This window comes from Balaenoptera ricei, chromosome 15 (genome assembly GCF_028023285.1).
Source record: "Balaenoptera ricei isolate mBalRic1 chromosome 15, mBalRic1.hap2, whole genome shotgun sequence".
NCBI lineage: Eukaryota > Metazoa > Chordata > Mammalia > Artiodactyla > Balaenopteridae > Balaenoptera > Balaenoptera ricei.
This window is the reverse complement of record NC_082653.1, coordinates 30,326,669-30,346,526: the sequence shown is the minus strand read 5'-3', so window position 1 is coordinate 30,346,526 and position 19,858 is coordinate 30,326,669. Positions and strand designations below refer to the sequence as shown.

The window sequence follows — 19,858 nt, the reverse complement described above, 5'->3', positions numbered from 1 at the left end:
GCTTGGAGGTTTAGCTTGCAGTCTAACTTGTAATAGTGACCTAACCATTATGACATTATTATATCAAGAAAATGGTGTGGGAGGGTACTGTGAAGGGTGGTGGGGAAGGACTGGTAAAAGAGTTAATCCTCTCTTTCCAAGTGACACTGAATCAAGATCATGAGCTAAGTTGTAGAAGATGTAAGGGTGGCAGAGGTGTGAAAAAGTAGTTTTGGAAAGGGAACATATAAGGGAAGTGAAGAAGGAAGGGGTGGGGGTGTCCTCAGGGTCCACGTGACCTGTGAGGTGTTATACTGGAAATGCAGCCAGTCAGCACAGTAACGGGACTTTTACCAGCCAGTGTGGGTTCCAAGAAGGTGGTATTGGGAGAAGCAGGCTCTCTGGTATCTGTGTGGAGGTGGGATTTGGGATCTTCAAGGGGCCCTGGTATGGGAGGCAAGTCTTAGAATGGTGATTCAGGTAGACACGGCTAGTCAGGACACAGCTTGTACCAGAGCTTGAGTCCTTCATTTCCTGTAGCTCCTTCAGTTTTCAGCTGGTAACTCAGACCGAAAGTGCAGAGAGGGTAAGGTGCTGGGCCAAGGCACAGCTGGCCTAAGCCAGGCCTCTGGCCGCCCCTCTCAGTCTGCCCCACAACGCAGAGTCTCAGGAGGGCAATGTCCAGACCAAGTTTATTTCTAGGCCATGAACGGAATGAAAAAGTTTATCCTGCATTAACTCAGGAAGCTACTCTCTCTGGAAGAAATCTCTTAAGGTCTTATTAAGAATAATGGCATTAATAATACTACAATACTACTATTAATTAACTTTACAGTGGTGCAGGCACTTTTCCAAATTTCTCCTACCTTACATTATCTCAGTCCTCACGACAACCTGGTGATGTGGGTGCAAGTATCTTCCCCAATTCACACTGGAGAAAAATGAGGCACAGAGAGGTCAAGTGATCTCCCCGAGTCATGATGCTTTGAGGAACAGAGGCCAGATTTCAACAGGCTGCTGGGCTCCAGCATCCTCACAGCCCCCCGTCTCTGGGACCTGGGACCCTGCACTGCACGTGGTGGACAGGAAGCAGCTGGAGCTTCCCGGCAGCACTCTGGAGAGGAGGCCAAGCGTCTGGGGGCTGGGTGAGCTGGGGGCTGTGCAGAGCCTGAGAGGTGCAGGGTGGCTAGCTTGGATTCAAGGACCAGAGGGCCACTCAGGCGGCCCAGGGAGGGAGACTTCCATCCCTTAAACCCACCAGCCTGGGGTCATAAACCAAAGCCTGCTTCTCAGGCTGGGCCCATTTGGCTGTGGCTCTGCCCCTCCCCGAGCCTCAAAGCCCCCTGAGGCCCCAGGCCTGAGCTGGTACCTGCTCTGGTCCCCACAAACTAGTGTCCTGGTCAGGGTAGGGATTGGGGCAAACTGGCTGTCAGTTTACCCCCCGACCTTTGAAACTTACTGGGTCTGGATTTCCTCATTCCCCCATAGATACTCCCCTTACCCCATGCTCCTGCCTGGAAGGGGAGTGATGGGGACATGCCACGAAGCTGTCCCCAAGGTCCCCAGTCCCTGAGTCTTTGGACCCTGGTGTGGGTGTGTGTGTGGGGTGGGAGCATCCCCAGCTCCCCCCAGGAACCTGCCCCACCCACCAAGTGGGAATGGCCCCCTGATTCTATGTTGGTCTCTTGCCTCCATTACACGGGGCTGCAGGCAGCACTTTCTGTCCTAGTGCAGCCGGTACAAAGGCTTCTGTCTGCACCACCTCGAGTGTGTGCCGTTCTTGGTCACTTGTCCTCTCACAGGACTAATGCTCCTGATGGGGTCCTGCATACCGACTGTCCCCTGCTCATCACTCCTGGGCTGGGGCCTGACCTGCTCCTTACACAGCAGCCCCTCGGGTCCCCCCTGCCCCCTTCTCTGGGGTCTGTGTCGGGGGACAGGGCCTGTTGACCCCCAGCCTCTTCTGGGCACCAGAAAGCTTGGAGACAGTCTGCAGGTGACCGCCCCCCCCCCACATCTGTCTCTCTCCCTGAGTCCAGAGAGTCACAGTTACAGTCACAGCAGCTCCTGTCACACCGCAGCCACACCGCCGCCAATGACAGCCCAGAGGCTGGCACCCCTCCCCCACCGTCCCCTGCACAGGTCCACGTGCGTCCCCAGATGCCTGAATCACTGCTGACGACTGGGACCTGGTGGCCATGGGCTCCTGGGGAGCCACTGGGGAGGGGGGTACTGGCCACGTCACCTCAGAGGGAACACCTGCAGACATAAATAGGCGGCCAGCGAAGGCAGCACAGCACAGTCCACAGAGCAGCGCTGCAGACTGTGCCCACCTGTGCCAGGATGCCCGACGCCACACTGCCTGCCTGCTTCCTTGGCCTGCTGGCCTTCACCTCCGCTTGCTACTTCCAGAACTGCCCAAGGGGCGGCAAGAGGGCCATGTCCGACCTGGAGCTGAGACAGGTATGACCGAGGCCCATCTCAGGGCTGCTGGGCCGGGGCAGAGGCCCAGGGATGGCACCACAGTGCAGGGGATAGGAAGGGAAGTCGTGGGAGAGGCAGGCTTTAGGGGAAGTGCCCAACAGAAGAAGGGAGGCTTGGCATGGCCAGACAGAGGGGACCAGGCTGTCGGGCGGGCTAGGACGGGCTACAGGACTTCCTGAACACTGTCCCCATCCAGAGAAGGGATGCAGGAAAGAGAGGTTTCCCCAGTAACTGGACTTGGTGCTGGATCAGGGAGAACTGGATGGCAAGACCTCCTCTGTGCCCATGGCGGCCTCTCCTCCAGGACTAGCTGGAGCTTCGGAGGCTCTGTCTTCTCCAGCACTTGAGGCCTTCCCTGTTCAACTTCTGGCCTCTCCTAGCCACGGGCCCCAGCCCCCCAGCCCCCCAGCCCCCAGAAGCTGGCCATTGCCCTGAGCTTGCCTGAGTGGGAGGTGCCACCCAAGTATCCTGTAAGGAAGTTCTGCTGGGTACCTAGCCCAATTCTTTCATGCTGCATGTCCAGTGATTCCCTCTTATTCCACCTTCAGCAGAGTTAAAGGAAATCCAATCACCATGCTCAATTCTGCCAAGGCTACAGGTGGCCAGTTTTGAGCTGCTGAACAAACTAGGGTGGGTAGGTGGGCAGCCCCCACAAACAACCCTTCCCTCTGCTTGGCAGCTTTGGAAACTGGAGTCACCTAGGTGCCTCATGCCCTCCTCTAGGGCTCATGTCCCTGCCACCCCCAGGGTCAGTCCATAGGTGAGTGAGCAGAGGTCAGGGCCCCAGTGAGACCCACTGGTTTGAGGGGCAGGGTAAGACCAGAGAGGGAACAGGACATGGGAAGAAGGGCCTGAGTGTATTCTGGAGGGGGGCAGGGGCCCTCCCTGCACGGGGTGGGGTGGGTGTGGAGAGGGGGTGCGTGCTAGAGATGGAGCTGGAGCAACGCGGGCAGAGGAGGAAGGTCAGCATTAAAGGGAGGGTAGTGGGCAGCTGAGAGAGGGGTGCACACCAGGAGGCACCAAAGCTGAGAAGGAAGGTCTCTCCCATGCAGCCCATGAGGGACCCCTCCCTCACCGAAGGGAGAGGATGCTGAGGGCTGTCACTGAGAGCTGTTCCTCAGTCACCTGAAAGCCAAAGCAGCCGAGTAGCTTTTGAGTCCCCTCCTTCGACCGCTTCTGGGGCCCAAAGAGCGCCAGGGAGACCCCGAACCTCCGGCGCTCCTCTGCCCTGTCCTCCCCCACCCGGCTCAGCCCCCCGCCCCGCAGGGTCTCCCTCCCGGGCCCGGTCCCCTCCCCGCCCGCGGCTCACCCCCGCCCTCCCGCCAGTGTCTCCCCTGCGGCCCCGGGGGCAAAGGCCGCTGCTTCGGGCCCAGCATCTGCTGCGGGGACGAGCTGGGCTGCTTCATGGGCACGGCCGAGGCGCTGCGCTGCCAGGAGGAGAACTACCTGCCGTCGCCCTGCCAGTCGGGCCAGAAGCCGTGCGGGAGCGGGGGCCGCTGCGCCGCCGCCGGCATCTGCTGCAACGACGGTGAGCGGCCGAGTCGGCGGGGGGCGGGCGGGGCGCTGGGGCCGGGCCGGGGCAGGGGCCGGGCCAACCTGGGTCTGGCGGGGGCGGGGCCTGGGCACCTTGTTGCGCCCTCGCGCCGCGCGCTCAGCCCATGCTCCCCGCAGAGAGCTGCGTGACAGAGCCCGAGTGCCGGGAGGGCGCCAGCTTCCCTCGACGCGCCCGGGCCAGCGACCTGAGCAACGCGACCCTGCTGGACGGGCCGAGCGGGGCCTTGCTGCTGCGGCTGGTACAGCTGGCGGGGGCGCCGGAGCCCGCTGAGCCCGCCCAGCCCGGCGTCTACTGAGGCGCCCCCACCCCACCCCCCGCCCTCGCAGCACGAAAAATAAATGGTCTTAAAGGCATTGGCTAGCGTGCGTCTCCGTCTCTGGGGGTGGAGAGGGGAGAGGACAGGAGGGTGGGGGACCAGTTCCCGGACCCTAAGTCGTGGGCAGACCCACCCCAGAAAAGGGACAGATCCTGTCGGGAAGCGATCTTGGGCCAGCACGATTCTAGATAGAACTACTGACAGGGAGACCTGGGGGGCGGGGAGGGGAAGGGCCACTGTCCGGGAGTAGCCGTGGAGAGGCTGGGTTGGGGATCTGGCAGAAGGATGGAAATAAAGGCAGAGAGGGGGAAAGACATGGGTGGACAAGATAGCAAGAGACAGAGCGACAGCAGAACGATGGAGAGAGAGAGAGAAACATTGAGAGTCATGGAGAGAAGAGTGAGAGAGGCAAGGGGATGCACCAAGGGTGACCGCAGTTCTTGTCCCCGTTTACATCCCGGGAGGCTGAGGCACAAACAGCTTCAGGAATTCCCAGCCTATCTCATCCAAGGCTGTGCTTTATGTGCCCGCGTGGAGGGGACAACATCACCCCAGACCCAGCAGAGAGGGGGGCCAGGTACTGTCGGTCCAGGAGGAAACTAAGCATCCCCATTTGGGCCACTCAGCCAGCATGAGAGACAGAGCCCACGGAAACCCTAGGTACATCCCCCCTCCCCCCCAAAACAGCCACACCAACCACACACACACAGCCAGACAAACAGACAAGAAAAAAATTGTTTGGGACATGCCTGGTGATCTTTGACCACAGTCAGAGATACAGACCCTGAGATACACATTGGGAAGCACAGACACACCCAGAGAAACACAGACCCAGCTGACTGGACCATAGACAGGCACATGTACACACACACACACACACACACACACACACACACACACTCCACACACATGCACACTCACATTAGGACCTTCCAGCCTTGACTATGCAGCTTCAGGGTAGAAGTCTGCTAGCATTTGGCAGATCCTCTTCTATGTGCCTCTGTCCCACTTTGTCCCCTCTATCCCATCTGCCCCTTTATCCCCTTTCCCCTCACTGGTCTCTTTTCCCCTGTCCACCCCCTGACCCCCAGCTCCTTGGCCCTCTCGTTCCTCTTGCTTCTCTCCTTATCCCTCTTCATCCCTTCCTTGCCTCTTCTGCCCCAACTTTCCCCTCCGTTACCTCCCATCCTTCTCTCTCTACCCCCTCTCTTCTCTGCATCCTCTCCTTGGGATTTCTTGCTCCAGGTCTTGGGACCACAGGGGCTGCATCTCCTCTGGAATCCTCCCACACTTGGAGGCCAGGAGGGAGCGCAGGCAGAGAGAAGTCACTCTGAGCCCTGACCCCAACACCCTGCCTTGGGCGGAACCTGGTGACTCAGTCTCAGTCAGCCCCAAGCTCTCTTCTGGTCTTAGAGCTCTGCTCTGCCATCATCCTGACCCAGCTCAGTGTCCAGCATGATTAAGTCTGGTCGGGGCAGGGCCCACACTGGCTTCTCTCCCTGCCATGGCATCCTGCCTCTACCCTAGTGTGGCACACTCAGGACCAGTCCCCAGGTCTAGGAAGACCTGGGGTAGGACCAGACCTAAAAGGAATTTAGTAACCCATCCAGACAGAGGGCGGGGGGAAGAAGCAGCTTGGTTTTTAAAAAAGGATCATATGCTCAACGTTGCTAATTATTACAGACATGAAAATCAAAACTACAATGAGGTATCACCTCACACCAGTCAGAATGGCCATCATCAAAAGGCCTACAGTTAATAAATGCTGGAGAGGGTGTGGAGAAAAGGGAACCCTCCTACACTGTTGGTGGGAATATAAATTGGTGCAGCCACTATGGAGAACAGTATGGAGATTCCTTCAAAAACTAAAAATAGGGCTTCCTGGGTGGCGCAGTGGTTAAGAATCCGTCTACAAATGCAGGAGAAATGGGTTCCAATCCTGGTCCAGGAAGATCCCACATGCTGTGGAGCAACTAAGCCCGTGAGCCACAACTACTGAGCTTGTGCTCTAGACCCTGCAAGCCACAACTGCTGAAGCCCGAGTACCACAACTACTGAACCCCGCGTGCCTAGAGCCCATGCTCCACAACAAGAGAAGCCATCGCGGGACTTCCAAGTGGCGCAGGGGTTAAGAATCTGCCTGCCAATGCAGGGGACACGGGTTCCAGCCCTGGTCCGGGAAGATCCCACATGCCGCGGAGCAACTAATCTGGTGCGCCACAACTACTGAGCCCACGTGCCACAACTACTGAAGCCCGTGCGCCTGGAGCCCGTGCTGTGCAACAAGAGAAGCCACCACAGTGAGAAGCCCGTGCACCACAATGAAGAGTATCCCCCACTTGCCGCAACTAAAGCCCGCGCACAGCAACGAAGACTCAACACAGCCAAAAATAAAATAAATTTAAAAAAAATTCTCTTTAAAAAAAAAACAAAAACAAGAGAAGCCATTGCAATGAGGAGCCCGTGCACCGCAATGAAGAGTAGCCCCCACTCACCACAACTAAAGAAAGCCCGCGTGCAACAATGAAGACCCACCGCAGCCCAAAAAAAAAAAAAAAACTAAAAATAGAGTTGCCATATGATCCAGTAACCCCACTCCTGGACATGTATCCAGAAAAGACAAAACCTCTAATTCGAAAAAAGAAGATACATGCACCCCAATGTTCATAGCAGCACTATTCACAATCACCAAGACATGTAAGCAACCTAAGTGTCCATCAACAGATGAATGAAAAAGATGTGGTATATACATATACAATGGAATATTACTCAGCCGTAAGAAAGAATGAAATAATGCCATTTGCAGCAATATGGATGGACCTAGAGATTATCATTCTAAGTGAAGTAAGTCAGACAAACACAAATATCATTTGATACCACATAGGTGGAATCTAAAAAAATGATACAAATGAACTTATTTACAAAACAGAAGCAGACTCACAGACATAGAAAGCAATCTTATGTTTACCAAAGGGGAAGGCGGGGGGATAAATTAGAGGAGTTTGGGATTAAAGTATACACAGTACTATATATAAAATAGGTAAACAACAAGGACCTACTGTTGCACAGGGAACTATATTCAATATCTTGTAATGAACTATAGTGAAAAAGAATCTGAAAAAGAATGTATAGAAAAGAAAAAGAAAAAAAGAATATATATATTTGTATATATGTATAACTGAATCACTTTGTTGTATACCAAAAACTAACACAACATTGTAAATCAACTATACTTCAATTAAAAAAATGGATCATAGACTTAAATGTAAAATCTAAAATTATAAAACTTATTTTTTAAAAAATTTATTTATTATTATTTATTTATTTAGGCTGTGCTGGGTCTTCATTGTGGCGCACTGGCTTCTCTAGTTGCGGCACGCACACTCTAGAGCATGCCGGGCTCAGTAGTTGAGGCATGTAGGCTTAACTGGTACATGGGATCTTAGTTCCCAACCAGGGATCGAACCCAGGCCCCCTGCATTGAGAGAACAGAGTCTTAATCACTGGACCACCAGGGAAGTCCCTAAAATTATAAAACTTCTTGAAGAAAATATAGGGGAAATTCTTTAGGACCTCAAGTTATACAAAAATTTCCTAGCTCTGACACCAAAAGCAAGATCCATAAAAGAAGAAATTTGATACATTTGGAATTCATCCAAAATTAAAAACTTCTGCTCATTTTAATTAATTAATTAATTTTGGTTCATGATACGTCATATTTAAGACAATATATAATGTTTTTACAGCAGAATGACAATTTGGTTGTGTACAACTGGAACAATTTTGCCCACTAAATATATTTTAAAAAGTCTTCAATCAAAGAATAGACATCTGCTTTAAGAATACTGATGACTGGATTATTGGACATGTCACTAATTTGTCTGTCAGAAATACTCATACATTATCCATGAACATGTAGTTGTATTACCTTGTAGAAATTTTGAAGTTTTGTCTTTCATACATGAAATAACTGAATCCTTGCAAGACACAATGAGCATGTGTTAGCTTCAGTCCCAGGAGTGGCTTCGAACCTGGAAAGTCTGCCTCTTAGAGAGTCCAGATCTGACCTGAGCTTGCTGTACCTCCAGAGGAAGTGCTCCTGTACAAGGAACAAGTGCACTGACCCCAGCCCCATTTTCATTCCAATGTCACCATCCTCCAACCAGATTGGGGGAAGGAGAGCTAACCATGCAAGTCAATGTCTAAGGGGGTGTGAGAAGCAATGGGACCGTCCCACAAGACTGGGGAGCGTGAGGAGGTACAATTGTGGAGACAACACTTTACCACGATCAGATACACAGGACAGGAACAGGACAGTTTTAAAAGCTTTCTTTATATGAAAACAGAACATTCTGAAGTTCTTACCATACTTTGTTAGAGTACTACCCCAAAGGTACCCTGAGTCTAATCCTTGTGACCCATGAAATTCTATTACGTGGGAAAAGATGCTTTACACATGGAATGAAGTTAAGGATCTTGAGATGGAAAATGGCTCTGGAGTATCCGGGTGGTCCCTCCATGTAATCTCAGTGTTCTTACGAGAGAGAAAGAGGCAGAGGGAGGCTGGACTGTAGGAGTGTGGACGTGGTCATGAGAGCAGGAGAGAGCTTCTGCTCTTTAAAGTACACTGTTAAGAGAATGAAAAGACAAGCCACAGACTGGGAGAAAAGATTCACAAATCACACAACTTATAAAGGACTTATACCCAGACTATATAAAGACTGCCCTCTCAAAACTCAATAATAAGAAAATGACTCAACTTTTAAAATGGCTAAACAATTTAAGCAGATACTTTACCACATAAGATACATAGATGGCAATAAACACATGTAAAGATGTTCAACATCATTAGTCATTAGGGAAATGCAAATTTAAACCACAGTGAGATATCCATTTCAGTGTCTTAAAAAAAAGGGGGGCGCTGACAATATCATGTGCTGACAGGGATATGGAGCAATTGTAACCCTCATATATTGTGGATGCGGATACAAAATCATTCATCCACTCTGGAAAACTGTTCTATAGTTTCTCGTAAAGTTAAACTTACAATTACCATTTAACCCACCAGTCCCATTAACAGGTAGTGATTCAAGTGAAATGAATATCTATATTCACACAAAAAGCTGTATGTGAATGTTTATAGTGGCTCTATTGTAATCACCAAAACTTTATAAGTTTTAAACAGATTAGAATTTAAACTGTGATCCATTTTGAGTTAATTTTTGTATAGGGTACAAGTTGTGAATTGAAGTTCATTTTTTACATCTGGTTATTCATTTGTTCCAGCTCTGTTTTAATTTGTTTTCTTTTCTTTCTTTCTTTTTTTTTTTTTGGCCATGGGCCTTGCGGGATCTTAGTTCCCCGACTAGGGATTGAACCCAGGGCCTTGGCAGTGAAAGTGTGGAGTCCTAACCACTGGACCGCCAGGGAATTCCCTCCAGCTCTATTTGTTGAAATGACAATTCTTTCTCTATTCAATTGTCTTTGTAACATTCTCAAAATCATTTGACCATACACATGTAAGTCTATTTCTGGCCTCCCTGATCTGTTGCATTGATCAATAGGCCTGTCTTTTCTCCACTCCCACCCTGTCCTGAGTGTGGTAGCTTTACAGTAAGTCTGGAAATTAGGTAGTGAGACTCTTTCAACTTTCTTCTTCAAAACTGATTTAGCTATTTTAGTTCCTTTGCAATTTGAACCAAAAAAATCCTTCTGGGAGTTTGATTGGAACTGTGTAGTAATAGAATTGTAGCTACATTTTCCAGCTTCATTTGCACTGTGTGTCCATATGACCATGTGCTTGTCAATAAAATGTGAGTGAAAGGAATAGTGAACTTGGGGTCTTAACGACAGTGTGAGCCTCCTCCACACTCTTTCCCTTCCCACCCAGTGGAATCCACAACGTCCTGGTCTCAAATATGCAGACAAAGATGAGGCCTAGGGGATGACAGAACTATATGACAGAAGAAACCTGGGTCCCTAAGTGACAAAGTGGAACAGAGCTGGGAATGCTCACTGAGGACTGATAGGACAGGGGGAATTAAACAGTGACCTTCTCTACCTCCCTAAGGTCTCCTTACGGTTTGGGTGTTTTTATAATGGCAGCCTAACTTTAACTAACTATAACCCCTGAATTCTGAAACAATTAAAAAATGAAACAAAAGAATGTGACATTTGGAGGCCAGAAGACTACCTTTATTATTGATAGAACTGATATTAGACAATGTAACTTGGACCTGCTGGCGAGGAGGCTTCACAAAGCTGAGTAACAAGCTAGAGCTGTTTACTGTCCCAGACACAAGGAGCTGGACCTTCACAGGGCTTTCCGCTGAGCTCCTGCATTTGCGCTGTGACAGCACGTGCTTCCTGGGATGGCAGCCTCATCCCAAGAGGAATCAGAGAGGAAGGGGTGGCATTATACCTACTCCTTTCCTCTCACCCTGTCCCTCAAGTCAGCTACTCCCTGGGAGGAGTGTTATCGCAGGGAAACCCCTCTACACGGAAGAAAATATCGGGAAAGGGAAAGAATATTTCTGACCTCTGCCCCATGGACAATCACCTCCTATGAGGCTGGGAAAAACTTCTGGTATAATTTCAAACCATTCCAGATTTAAAAACTAAACTACATGAAATTTAGTAGGTATGGAAGCAGGGCAAACTTATTGTCCACATAGACCCTACAGAAAACTGAAATTGCTGTCCTTCAATGTTGTACTGGAGGAGCTGGATAGTACAGAGTGACGTAAAAATAAATCACAGCAATAAATGCTCAGTGATCCAGTCAATGATTATAGTTTTCAGACTGGAATGCTCTGGCCTAAAGCTTCTCACAGCTGTGAAGAGCTCATCTCTGAGATTGCCCACAGTATTCTGGTATGCACACATATGAATTTTTATTTTACAAATTAGTATTATTTCATAATGTACAGATACTAATTCACATCTTTTTTAACAAAGTAAATTTGGGGCATCTCTTCATATCAGGATATTTACCTCTACCACAATCTTTTTGTTTTTTTAGTTTTTATTAAGAGAAATTTCAAATATACAAAAAAGTAGGGCCACTAAACAAAGACCCCTTGGGTACCTATCCCCTCCTTCACTCCCACAATTATCAACACATGATCCTTCTTTCACCTCTATCTTCACCCCCTCCTCCCACCCCCAAGTCATCCCAGCAGTCATCCCATGTCATCTGTAAACGTTCCAGTGTGCATCTCAAATGAGAGGGACTTTTGTTAAAGATATGACCACAGACTGTTACCACACACATGCAAGCCCCAAGCCAAAACTCAACAATATATATTATCATCAAATATATACTGTTCAAATTTCCCCAGGTGTCCCATGAATACATTCTTTGTTATTCATTGATATCTGAGTCCATCTTTTCTTAAGGTACAAAAAAGACTATTGATCCTCATGGTGCTTTGACCGTCTTATTTTCCTGAATGTCCTGTAGAGGTTGGCTTCCAATCTCTTTTTACTGTATTTGATATAAGCAGATATAATCATGAGATGACCTTATTGTGTGTATGTCACCCAGTGTAGCCTGACCTGTTTAGCTACATATTAAAATAGTGTTATTTTGTACTAAATTACTTTCCTTTTCTCTACTTTATATTACTGCTAGGACTAATTATATGTTTTTGGAATTGTGTGTGGGTGGGCATGTTATCTCGGAATTTCATTCCCAGGTAGTTAAATGGGTTCACAAAGTACTAGTTATACAAAGCGGGGGTTGGGAACCACCACCCTGCACAAGCCCCAAGCACTTTGGTGGTTTGAAGGAGTCATTCCAAGGAGGACAAAGGCCACGGGTCTGAGCCAGGAGGAAGAGTGAAGAATGGCTTCTGCACCGTCCGGCCATTGAACCACTTCACTTAGCACACGTGGCAGCTCTCCCAGCTCCTCTTCCTCACCAGGCCCAGGTTGGTGCCACCTCTGCATCATCCCCTGAAAAAGAGGTGTCAATATGCCCCTGTGTTATTGAGACCAGAAAAGAAAACACTGCAGGGGTGAGGGGACCCTGAACTCTCTCTCCAGGTGGGGAGACCTGGGCTGACATGGCTCTGCTCTATGGAATCCTCTGGGGTTTGAAGGGTATGCAGGGCACTCAGAGAGTGAGGTCCCAGAGGGAGATCCCAGGCTTCCTGCTGATGTGGCCGGTGGACGCCCAAGCTTGGAAAAGCACAAATCCCTAACCTTGTGTCTCTCTAGTTGAGTAGTGTGGTTCCTTCTGGTTGCTTCCCTCTTCATCTGTGTGGTTTCTGAGGGACCAAAGAACTTTGACATGGTTCTCAAACACCAATTTATGAGAATCACATACTTCCCCATAGTTGATTTGAACAGGACTCAGCTTTCAGTCATTTCTTGTTCCAGATATGGGGTAAGAGGAGGGACCTGCTCTCACAGCCTTGTCAGCAACCACTGGGGCTTTCAAAAGCTTCATCTCTATTCTCTTCATACATCTTGGTAATAATGATAATTTTTTCATTAAAAAACTTTTATTCTAGTATAATATACCTACAAAAGTGAACAAATCACAGGTGTGCAATCTGAATGAATTTTAATAAACTGAACACACTTGTTTTACCAGCTCCCAGGCCAAGAAACAGAATATGACCAGCACCCCAGAAGCCCCCTTACACCCCTTCCTGTCACCACCACACCCAAGACCTCTAGCACCATAGCTTAGTTTTGCCTGGTTTTGTAATTTATACAAAGAAAACCTTACAGTCTTCTTTAGTATACTTCTCTCTCCTCTCTGTGAGACGACACACTGCTGTGGTGGGTGGGAGACCTCTGAGTGAATTCTCATTGCTTCAGTGTGTGAGAAAGCCACAGAAATAACAATTAAAAGTTACTAACAGATAGTGATGCGCTCCTGTTTTATTTGGAGTGGGTGTGTGGGTGTCTGGGCATGCACCTTCTGAAATCGCTTTTGTCCCACAGCACGAGTGAGTGAACAGCGGCACATTCTGGGGGAGAGGGGTTAGGCTTTTATAGATGCTCCAAAATGGTCTTTGATCCAGGAACGGATGAGAAGTGTAGGTTGCAGGAGTCTCTCTGTTAGTGTCCTCTGCATTTTGTGGTCATTTCTGTGGCTATGGGCTCTCAGGAACCCCTGTTCTGCAGGGTCCCCAGTGCTGTCACGTTTCTTTACTGCACAGTCAGGAGCAGGGCTCCTGGCTTCCATGCAACACTGGGAACCCAGGGCCTCATTGGTGGGACAACAAGCCACAGGGGTGGGTGGTGCTGGCCCTCCCGCCCAGCCTCCCCAGCTTGGCCACCCCTTCCGAGAATACAGGTGGCCTCCTGCGGCCTGAGAGTCCAGCTCCTTGGAAACATGAAGGCCCTTCAGCTGCCCCAGCCAAGCTCCCCTCCCCCAGGCCAGCCCTCATGTGTGGCCCAAGCCTGCTTCCAGATATCAGGAAGTCTTTCACTCTCTGCGACCAACCTCCTGCCCTTCCTCTGGTCCCCCGTCAGACTCTTATCTCTGCAGGCCCCACTCTGTCGCTTTGGACCTTAGAAAGCTCCGCTCATGTCCAGCCTGCTGTAGGGCCCCAGCTCTGTCTGGAGTGGGAAGCTGGGGGCTGTTTCCGTCTCCCTGGGAGCCAGCCGTGTCGTCCCCCTCCTTCCTCCATCCACCCCTACAGGATGGCACCGCAGAACTGCACCCTTCTCCCCTCGGGGCGGCGGCTTTAATTCCCTATGAAGCGCCGAGAGCCGGCGATCTTCGACTCCCCCAACGCCCTCCCTTCCCAGTTCTGACACTTAGACGCGAGTCGGGTTGGAGGGGGAAAAATCTGCTTTATTTAATAGTCATAATTCCTGGGGGTGGCTACGGAGGGAGCGAGGGCTGCGTTCCGACGGTGTCGGGGGCCGGCGGGTCTCAGAGCTGGGAGAAGGCGGCCTCGGGGTCGCAGGCGGGGTCGCCGCGGCAGCCATCTGCATGGAGAGACGCCGGGTCAGGGCCCGCAACGGCCCGCCCCTCCTGGTCCCGGTGTCCCGATCCCGCCCCGGCCCCAGCCTGACTCACCCGGGCTGCAGCAGATGCCGGCGGCGGCGCAGCGGCCCCCGCTCCCGCACGGCTTCTGGCCCGACTGGCAGGGCGACGGCAGGTAGTTCTCCTCCTGGCAGCGCAGCGCCTCGGCCGTGCCCATGAAGCAGCCCAGCTCGTCCCCGCAGCAGATGCTGGGCCCGAAGCAGCGGCCTTTGCCCCCGGGGCCGCAGGGGAGACACTGGCGGGAGGGCGGGGGTGAGCCGCGGGCGGGGAGGGGACCGGGCCCGGGAGGGAGACCCTGCGGGGCGGGGGGCTGAGCCGGGTCGGGGAGGACAGGGCAGAGGAGCGCCGGAGGTTCGGGGTCTCCCTGGCGCTCTTTGGGCCCCAGAAGCGGTCGAAGGAGGGGACTCAAAAGCTACTCGGCTCCCTTGGTTCCCAGGCCAGGAGGGGCCGGCGCGGGGTCAGCGCGGGAAAGGGAGCGGCAGGGGCGACCCTGTGGCTGCGGGTTGCCCAGCCTCAAGCGCCGCGGGACTAGGGCTGGGCGCTCACCTTGCGTACGTCGAGGTCCAGCACGGCCCGCTTGCCGCCCAGGGGACAGTTCTGGATGTAGCAGGCGGAGGTCAGAGCCAGGAGGCCGAGCAGGCAGCAGGCGAGGCTGGGTCCGGCCATGGTGCGGGCGCGCTGGGTCCGGGGTCCGGCGGCTGCGCCGTCTCTCTGGTCCGGCTTTTTATGCCCAGGGGCCGCGTAGGCGGAGCAGTATCTAAGAGGGCCGCCGCATGACTGGTCACAGCAGGCCGCTGCGGGTCAGGCCCTGCGCCCCCGGCGTGCCCCCTCATTTGCAGGGGCCAGGCCGGGTCAAGGTCACCGCATCGGCTAATGGCTAATGGACCTGGCGATGATAGCGAATGCCGCTAGGGGAAGGAAGCAGCTCTGGGAGGAGAGCCGGTGCCGTGGCTTGGGCCCTAGGGTGGGACAGGGTTTGGGGGGGGGGGCCCTGCAGCCCCCTCCCCCATTCCCTATACCTTGGGGTGGGGGTCAGGCTGGACCCTCGGGCCCCTCCAGGCCAGAAGAAACTCCGGCAGGACTCCCCCTCTGCCCTCTCGGTCAACCACACACGCAGCCTAGCTCCCCTCTGCAAAGAAGTTATTCTCTTCCTGAACACAGATTTCCTGGAACCCCAGCCCCACTCCCCACACCAGCAACCATTTCCCTGCACCCGGAACTGGGATTGGAAAAGATTTTATTTTCTCTCACTTCTAACTGAAATTCAGCCTTTCCTCAACTGTGGGGTAGACAACAAACCACAGCGGAATTTGCAATACCCATGGCTTTGTTGCAAATCAAAATGGCAGATGTCCTCCTATCCCATTACAACATCTATTGCAAATGTCTCTAAACATCAGACTCATCATCACTTCGAAATTATGGCAGTTATTGGACCTGCCACTAGATCTTGTTTAATGCTTTGAATAAAGAAGCACAGTTGTGACTGTATCTCAAGTGTTTTTAATATTTTGACACCTGCTCATAAATATAACTGGTTTCATTTGTAATTCCATGTCTTTAGTTATGCATTTAAAAACAGTGATTTTGGGAGACTTCCCTGGTGGTCCAGTGGTTAAGAATCCGCCTTCCAATGCAGGGAACTAAGATCCCACATGCTGCGGGGCAATGAAGCCCGTGCACTGAAAGTACTGAGCCTGCGGGCCACTACTAGAGAGAGAAGCCTGCTCGCCACAACTAGAGAGAGAAGACGGCATGCCACACGAAAGATCCTGCATGCCGCAATGAAGATCCGCGTGCCGCAACTAAGACCCAACACAGCCAAAAATAAAATTTAAAAAAACTTATTTTTTTTGTATTTTTAATGTACAGTATCTTAAAATGAAAATAATTAAAAATAAAAGAAAGACAGACTGCCTCAGTGGAAAGGGTGTTGATCAGTGTTGTCATGACCAGGGAGGCGCTCAGCATGGATCCTCCTTCAAGAAGGGACTTGACACCCAGCTGCTGGGAGAGTGGTCAGCAGATAGCCTTTGGCTGACAGCCCATCCAAGGCCTGCCTCAGCTACAGAGAGCCGCCTGTCCCAAGGTCATAGTCACATCCTCCCCCAGTGGCCCACATCCAATGACTGGTCCATTCTGGACTAATGCCGGACAACTCTGAAGGATTATTTCAGCTTAGGACATCCCTGTGGGGTCAACTGAGGCTTGCATGGAAGTTCTCCCTCCGCCTAGCCTTGTTTCCACCTCCTCCCTCCCACAAGTATGGGTCCCAAGGGCCCTTGGTAATAAGCATCCTGCATGTTAAACTCCATCTCAGTCTGCTCTCTGGGGATCCCAACGTGCAATAGGAAAAAATGAGGTCCTTGTCATCCCTGGGAGAGGAGACAGCCTCCTCTGCACTCTTGTTGACCCCTCAAGGTGGGTGCTGAGGCTGCCAGGCTGAGCAGATCAGGCTGACCTGGATTACCAGTCAGCAGCTGGTCTTGTTTCTCACCCAAATCAGCTCATTGGCATTGCCGGGCTAGAAGGCCGAGGGCTTGACCCTGGAGGCAGCCCCAGAAAGGCCTCCCGCCTGCCCTGTGAGCACAGTGACCTCACCCAAGTTAACAACACATGCACATAGATTATTTTAGCATAGTGGCCCCCACAGGACAGCGTTCCCTCAGCTGTTCAACAACTGTCATCTGAAGATGCACCAGGTCCCAGTACAGATGCTTGGAAACATCAGTGATACAAACAGACAAAAATCCCAGCCCTCAGGGACTTATATTCTAGTGGAGGGGGAGAAGCAAGAAACATATTTCAGTGGGTTAGGAAGCAGTAAGTGCTATGGAGGAAAAGGTGCGACTTGTTGCAGTTTTCCTGAGATGCTCAGTCTAGGCCTGTTTGTGAAGGTGACATCTGACATTTGAAGGAGGTGAGGAAAGAAGCCATGTGGATATCTGAGGGTGGACTGGTTTTCTATTGCTATGTCACAAATTACCACAAATTTAGCAGCTTAAAACAACATCCACTTATTACCCCACAGTTTCTGTGGGTGTGGGCACGGCTCAGCTGCATCCTCTGCTCAGTGTCTCACAGGGCTGCAGTCAAGATATCAGCCAGGCAGCATTCCTTTCTGGAGCCTGGGATATTGTTGGCAGAATGGATTGCCTTGCAGCTGTAGAACTCCTGTGATTTGCATCTTCAAGGCCAGCAACAGAGAGAAAGATTCTTTGGTACTTCAAGTCTCTAAGTGCAGGCAACCCTCTTTTATTTTATTTTATTTTTTAAATAACTTTTTAAACTTTATGTATGTTTTCTTTTTTTTAATGTAAATTTATTTATTTATTTATTTTTGGCTGCGTTGGGTCTGCATAGCTGCGCGCGGTCTTTCTCTAGTTGCTGAGAGCAGGGGCTACTTTTCGTTGCGGTACGTGGGCTTCTCATTGCGGTGGCTTCTCTTGTTGTGGAGCATGGGCTCTAGGCGAGCGGGATTCAGTAGTTGTGGCATGCGGGCTCAGTAGTTGTGGCTCTCAGGCTCTAGGGTGCAGGCTCAGTAGTTGTGGTGCATGGGCTTAGTTTCTCCGCGGCATGTGGTATTTTCCCAGACCAGGGCTTGAACCCGTGTCCCCTGCATTGGCAGGCGGATTCTTAACCACTGCACCACCAGGAAAGTCCCCAACCCTCTTTTAAAAGGGCTCACCTGATTAGGCCAGGTCCACCAGGGTCATCTTTTTTTTTTCTTTTTTTAAAATTTTTATTTATTTATTTATTTATGGCTGCGTTGGGTCTTCGTTTCTGTGCGAGGGCTTTCTCTAGTTGCAGCAAGCGTGGGCCACTCCTCATCGCGGTGCGCGGGCCTCTCACTATCGCGGCCTCTCTTGTTGCGGAGCACAGGCTTCAGACGCGCAGGCTCAGTAATTGTGGCTCACAGATCTAGTTGCTCTGCGGCATGTGGGATCTTCCCAGACCAGGACTCGAACCCGTGTCCCCTGCCTTGGCAGGCAGACTCTCAACCACTGCGCCACCAGGGAAGCCCCAGGGTCATCTTTTAACTCAAAATCAAAGTGATTAATTTGGATAATTGGGCCCTTAATTACAGCTGCAAAATCCCTTCATCTTTAGCTTATAGTATAATCGTGGGAGTGATCCTCCAACACTTTTACCATATTCTTCTATGGGTTAGAAGAAAGTTACAGGTCCTACCCACATGCAACTGGAGGAGATTACACAAAGGTATGGATACCAGGGGTGGGAATCACAAGGCTATTTTAGAATTCTGGAGGGAGACTATTCTAGGCAGGGGAAAGAGCCTGATGGTCCTGGTGCAGAGCCAGTCAAAGCCCACATGAAGTGGTCCCCCAGCAGCAGCTAGAGGAAGAGTAGGGCTGAGAGAATTTTGGTGCATAATGGTGTCCCACACAACCTTGATCTTCAATGCTGCAGCTTCCTTCTCTATTCTTATGCCAGAGTGACTGAGTACTGCTAATGGAAATCTCACAGCTACAAAGAGTGAGCAGTTTCTAATTTCAACTAGTCTCTCAGTACTGTTCATGAATTATTTTCCTTTGTTGAGTCAGCTATTTTTTCCCACACCACTGCCTATGTGGAGACAGTCCCACACACTGATTGTAGATTCAGAAAACAATCCAACCCCAGGTGTTGTCTCTGAGCTGGCACCGTAACTCCATCTTCAATAGGCTGTTCTGGTGTTCTCCAAGGCCAGCTGCTTCTGATGAATGGGTGCATGGTAAGACCAGGAAAATCCACTGCCCTCTTTCTTTTCCTATAAAGGGAGCTCTTTGGTCAAAAGCAATTTGGCGGAATATCCATCATGCTGTATCTCAGTGTCTATAAATGTTGGTGCTAGCAGTGACTGGCTGGGTCCCAGGGAATGGTGCCCAACTTGGTCTCTGCTGTTGGTGGGTTAGATTCTCAGCGGTGCTGGTAGCCAGGTCAGCCTTCGTGGTTGAGCCCACACACAGTCTCAACCCCTGCCACCATGACCACTTTGTTCATGAGTCCACTGAGCAAGAATTAGGGTGGATGGGATAGAGGATGTCTGACATGCACAAGTCACCTTGTTCACCTGATTACTGACAGCCACCTCTGTAGTAGGTCCCTTTGGTGAGATTCAACAAATATTCCACAAATATTCTCCAACTTCAGGTCCATTCTGAGAGGTCCACTCACGTACTTTTCCACAGGCCTCCAAGTTACCAACCTCCCATGATATTCCTGCTAAGTCCCAACTCCCTTATCATGCAGCCAAAACATTAGCTACTTCTCTGTCCCTAAGGTTCTCTCTAGTTCCAGGTTAAGTGGTTGCGATGTAACTTATCAAGTACAGCCAGTTGGAGAAAATTCATCTCCTTACTGTCTTTCAGGGCCACTTAAGCAAGTAGCCATCTGCCACCTGGATATGAGCTGTCTGAAAACTGGACTCCATTTTTTCCTCTTTAGTCAACTGGACATATAAGACTCCCCATGAGATCACATGTATGGGCTGGGGAAGGAACATGAGCTCAGG

At 50.9% G+C, this 19,858-nt stretch overlaps 2 protein-coding genes across 2 annotated transcripts; one reads left to right on the top strand and one right to left on the bottom strand.

The window, feature by feature from the left end:
* The first annotated feature begins 2,322 nt into the window (after window positions 1-2,322).
* AVP (arginine vasopressin) lies at window positions 2,323-4,364 on the top strand. Its single transcript, XM_059896743.1, has 3 exons — window positions 2,323-2,442; window positions 3,790-3,991; window positions 4,135-4,364. Exons 1-3 carry the CDS (start codon window positions 2,323-2,325, stop codon window positions 4,311-4,313), a joined length of 501 nt encoding a protein of 166 aa, XP_059752726.1. The 3' UTR covers window positions 4,314-4,364.
* A 9,763-nt stretch (window positions 4,365-14,127) lies between these two features.
* OXT (oxytocin/neurophysin I prepropeptide) lies at window positions 14,128-15,075 on the bottom strand. The gene is made up of 3 exons (XM_059896597.1): window positions 14,890-15,075; window positions 14,377-14,578; window positions 14,128-14,285 (listed from the first exon to the last, which is right to left on the bottom strand). Exons 1-3 carry the CDS (start codon window positions 15,007-15,009, stop codon window positions 14,230-14,232), a joined length of 378 nt encoding a protein of 125 aa, XP_059752580.1. The 5' UTR covers window positions 15,010-15,075; the 3' UTR covers window positions 14,128-14,229.
* Window positions 15,076-19,858: the final 4,783 nt, after the last annotated feature.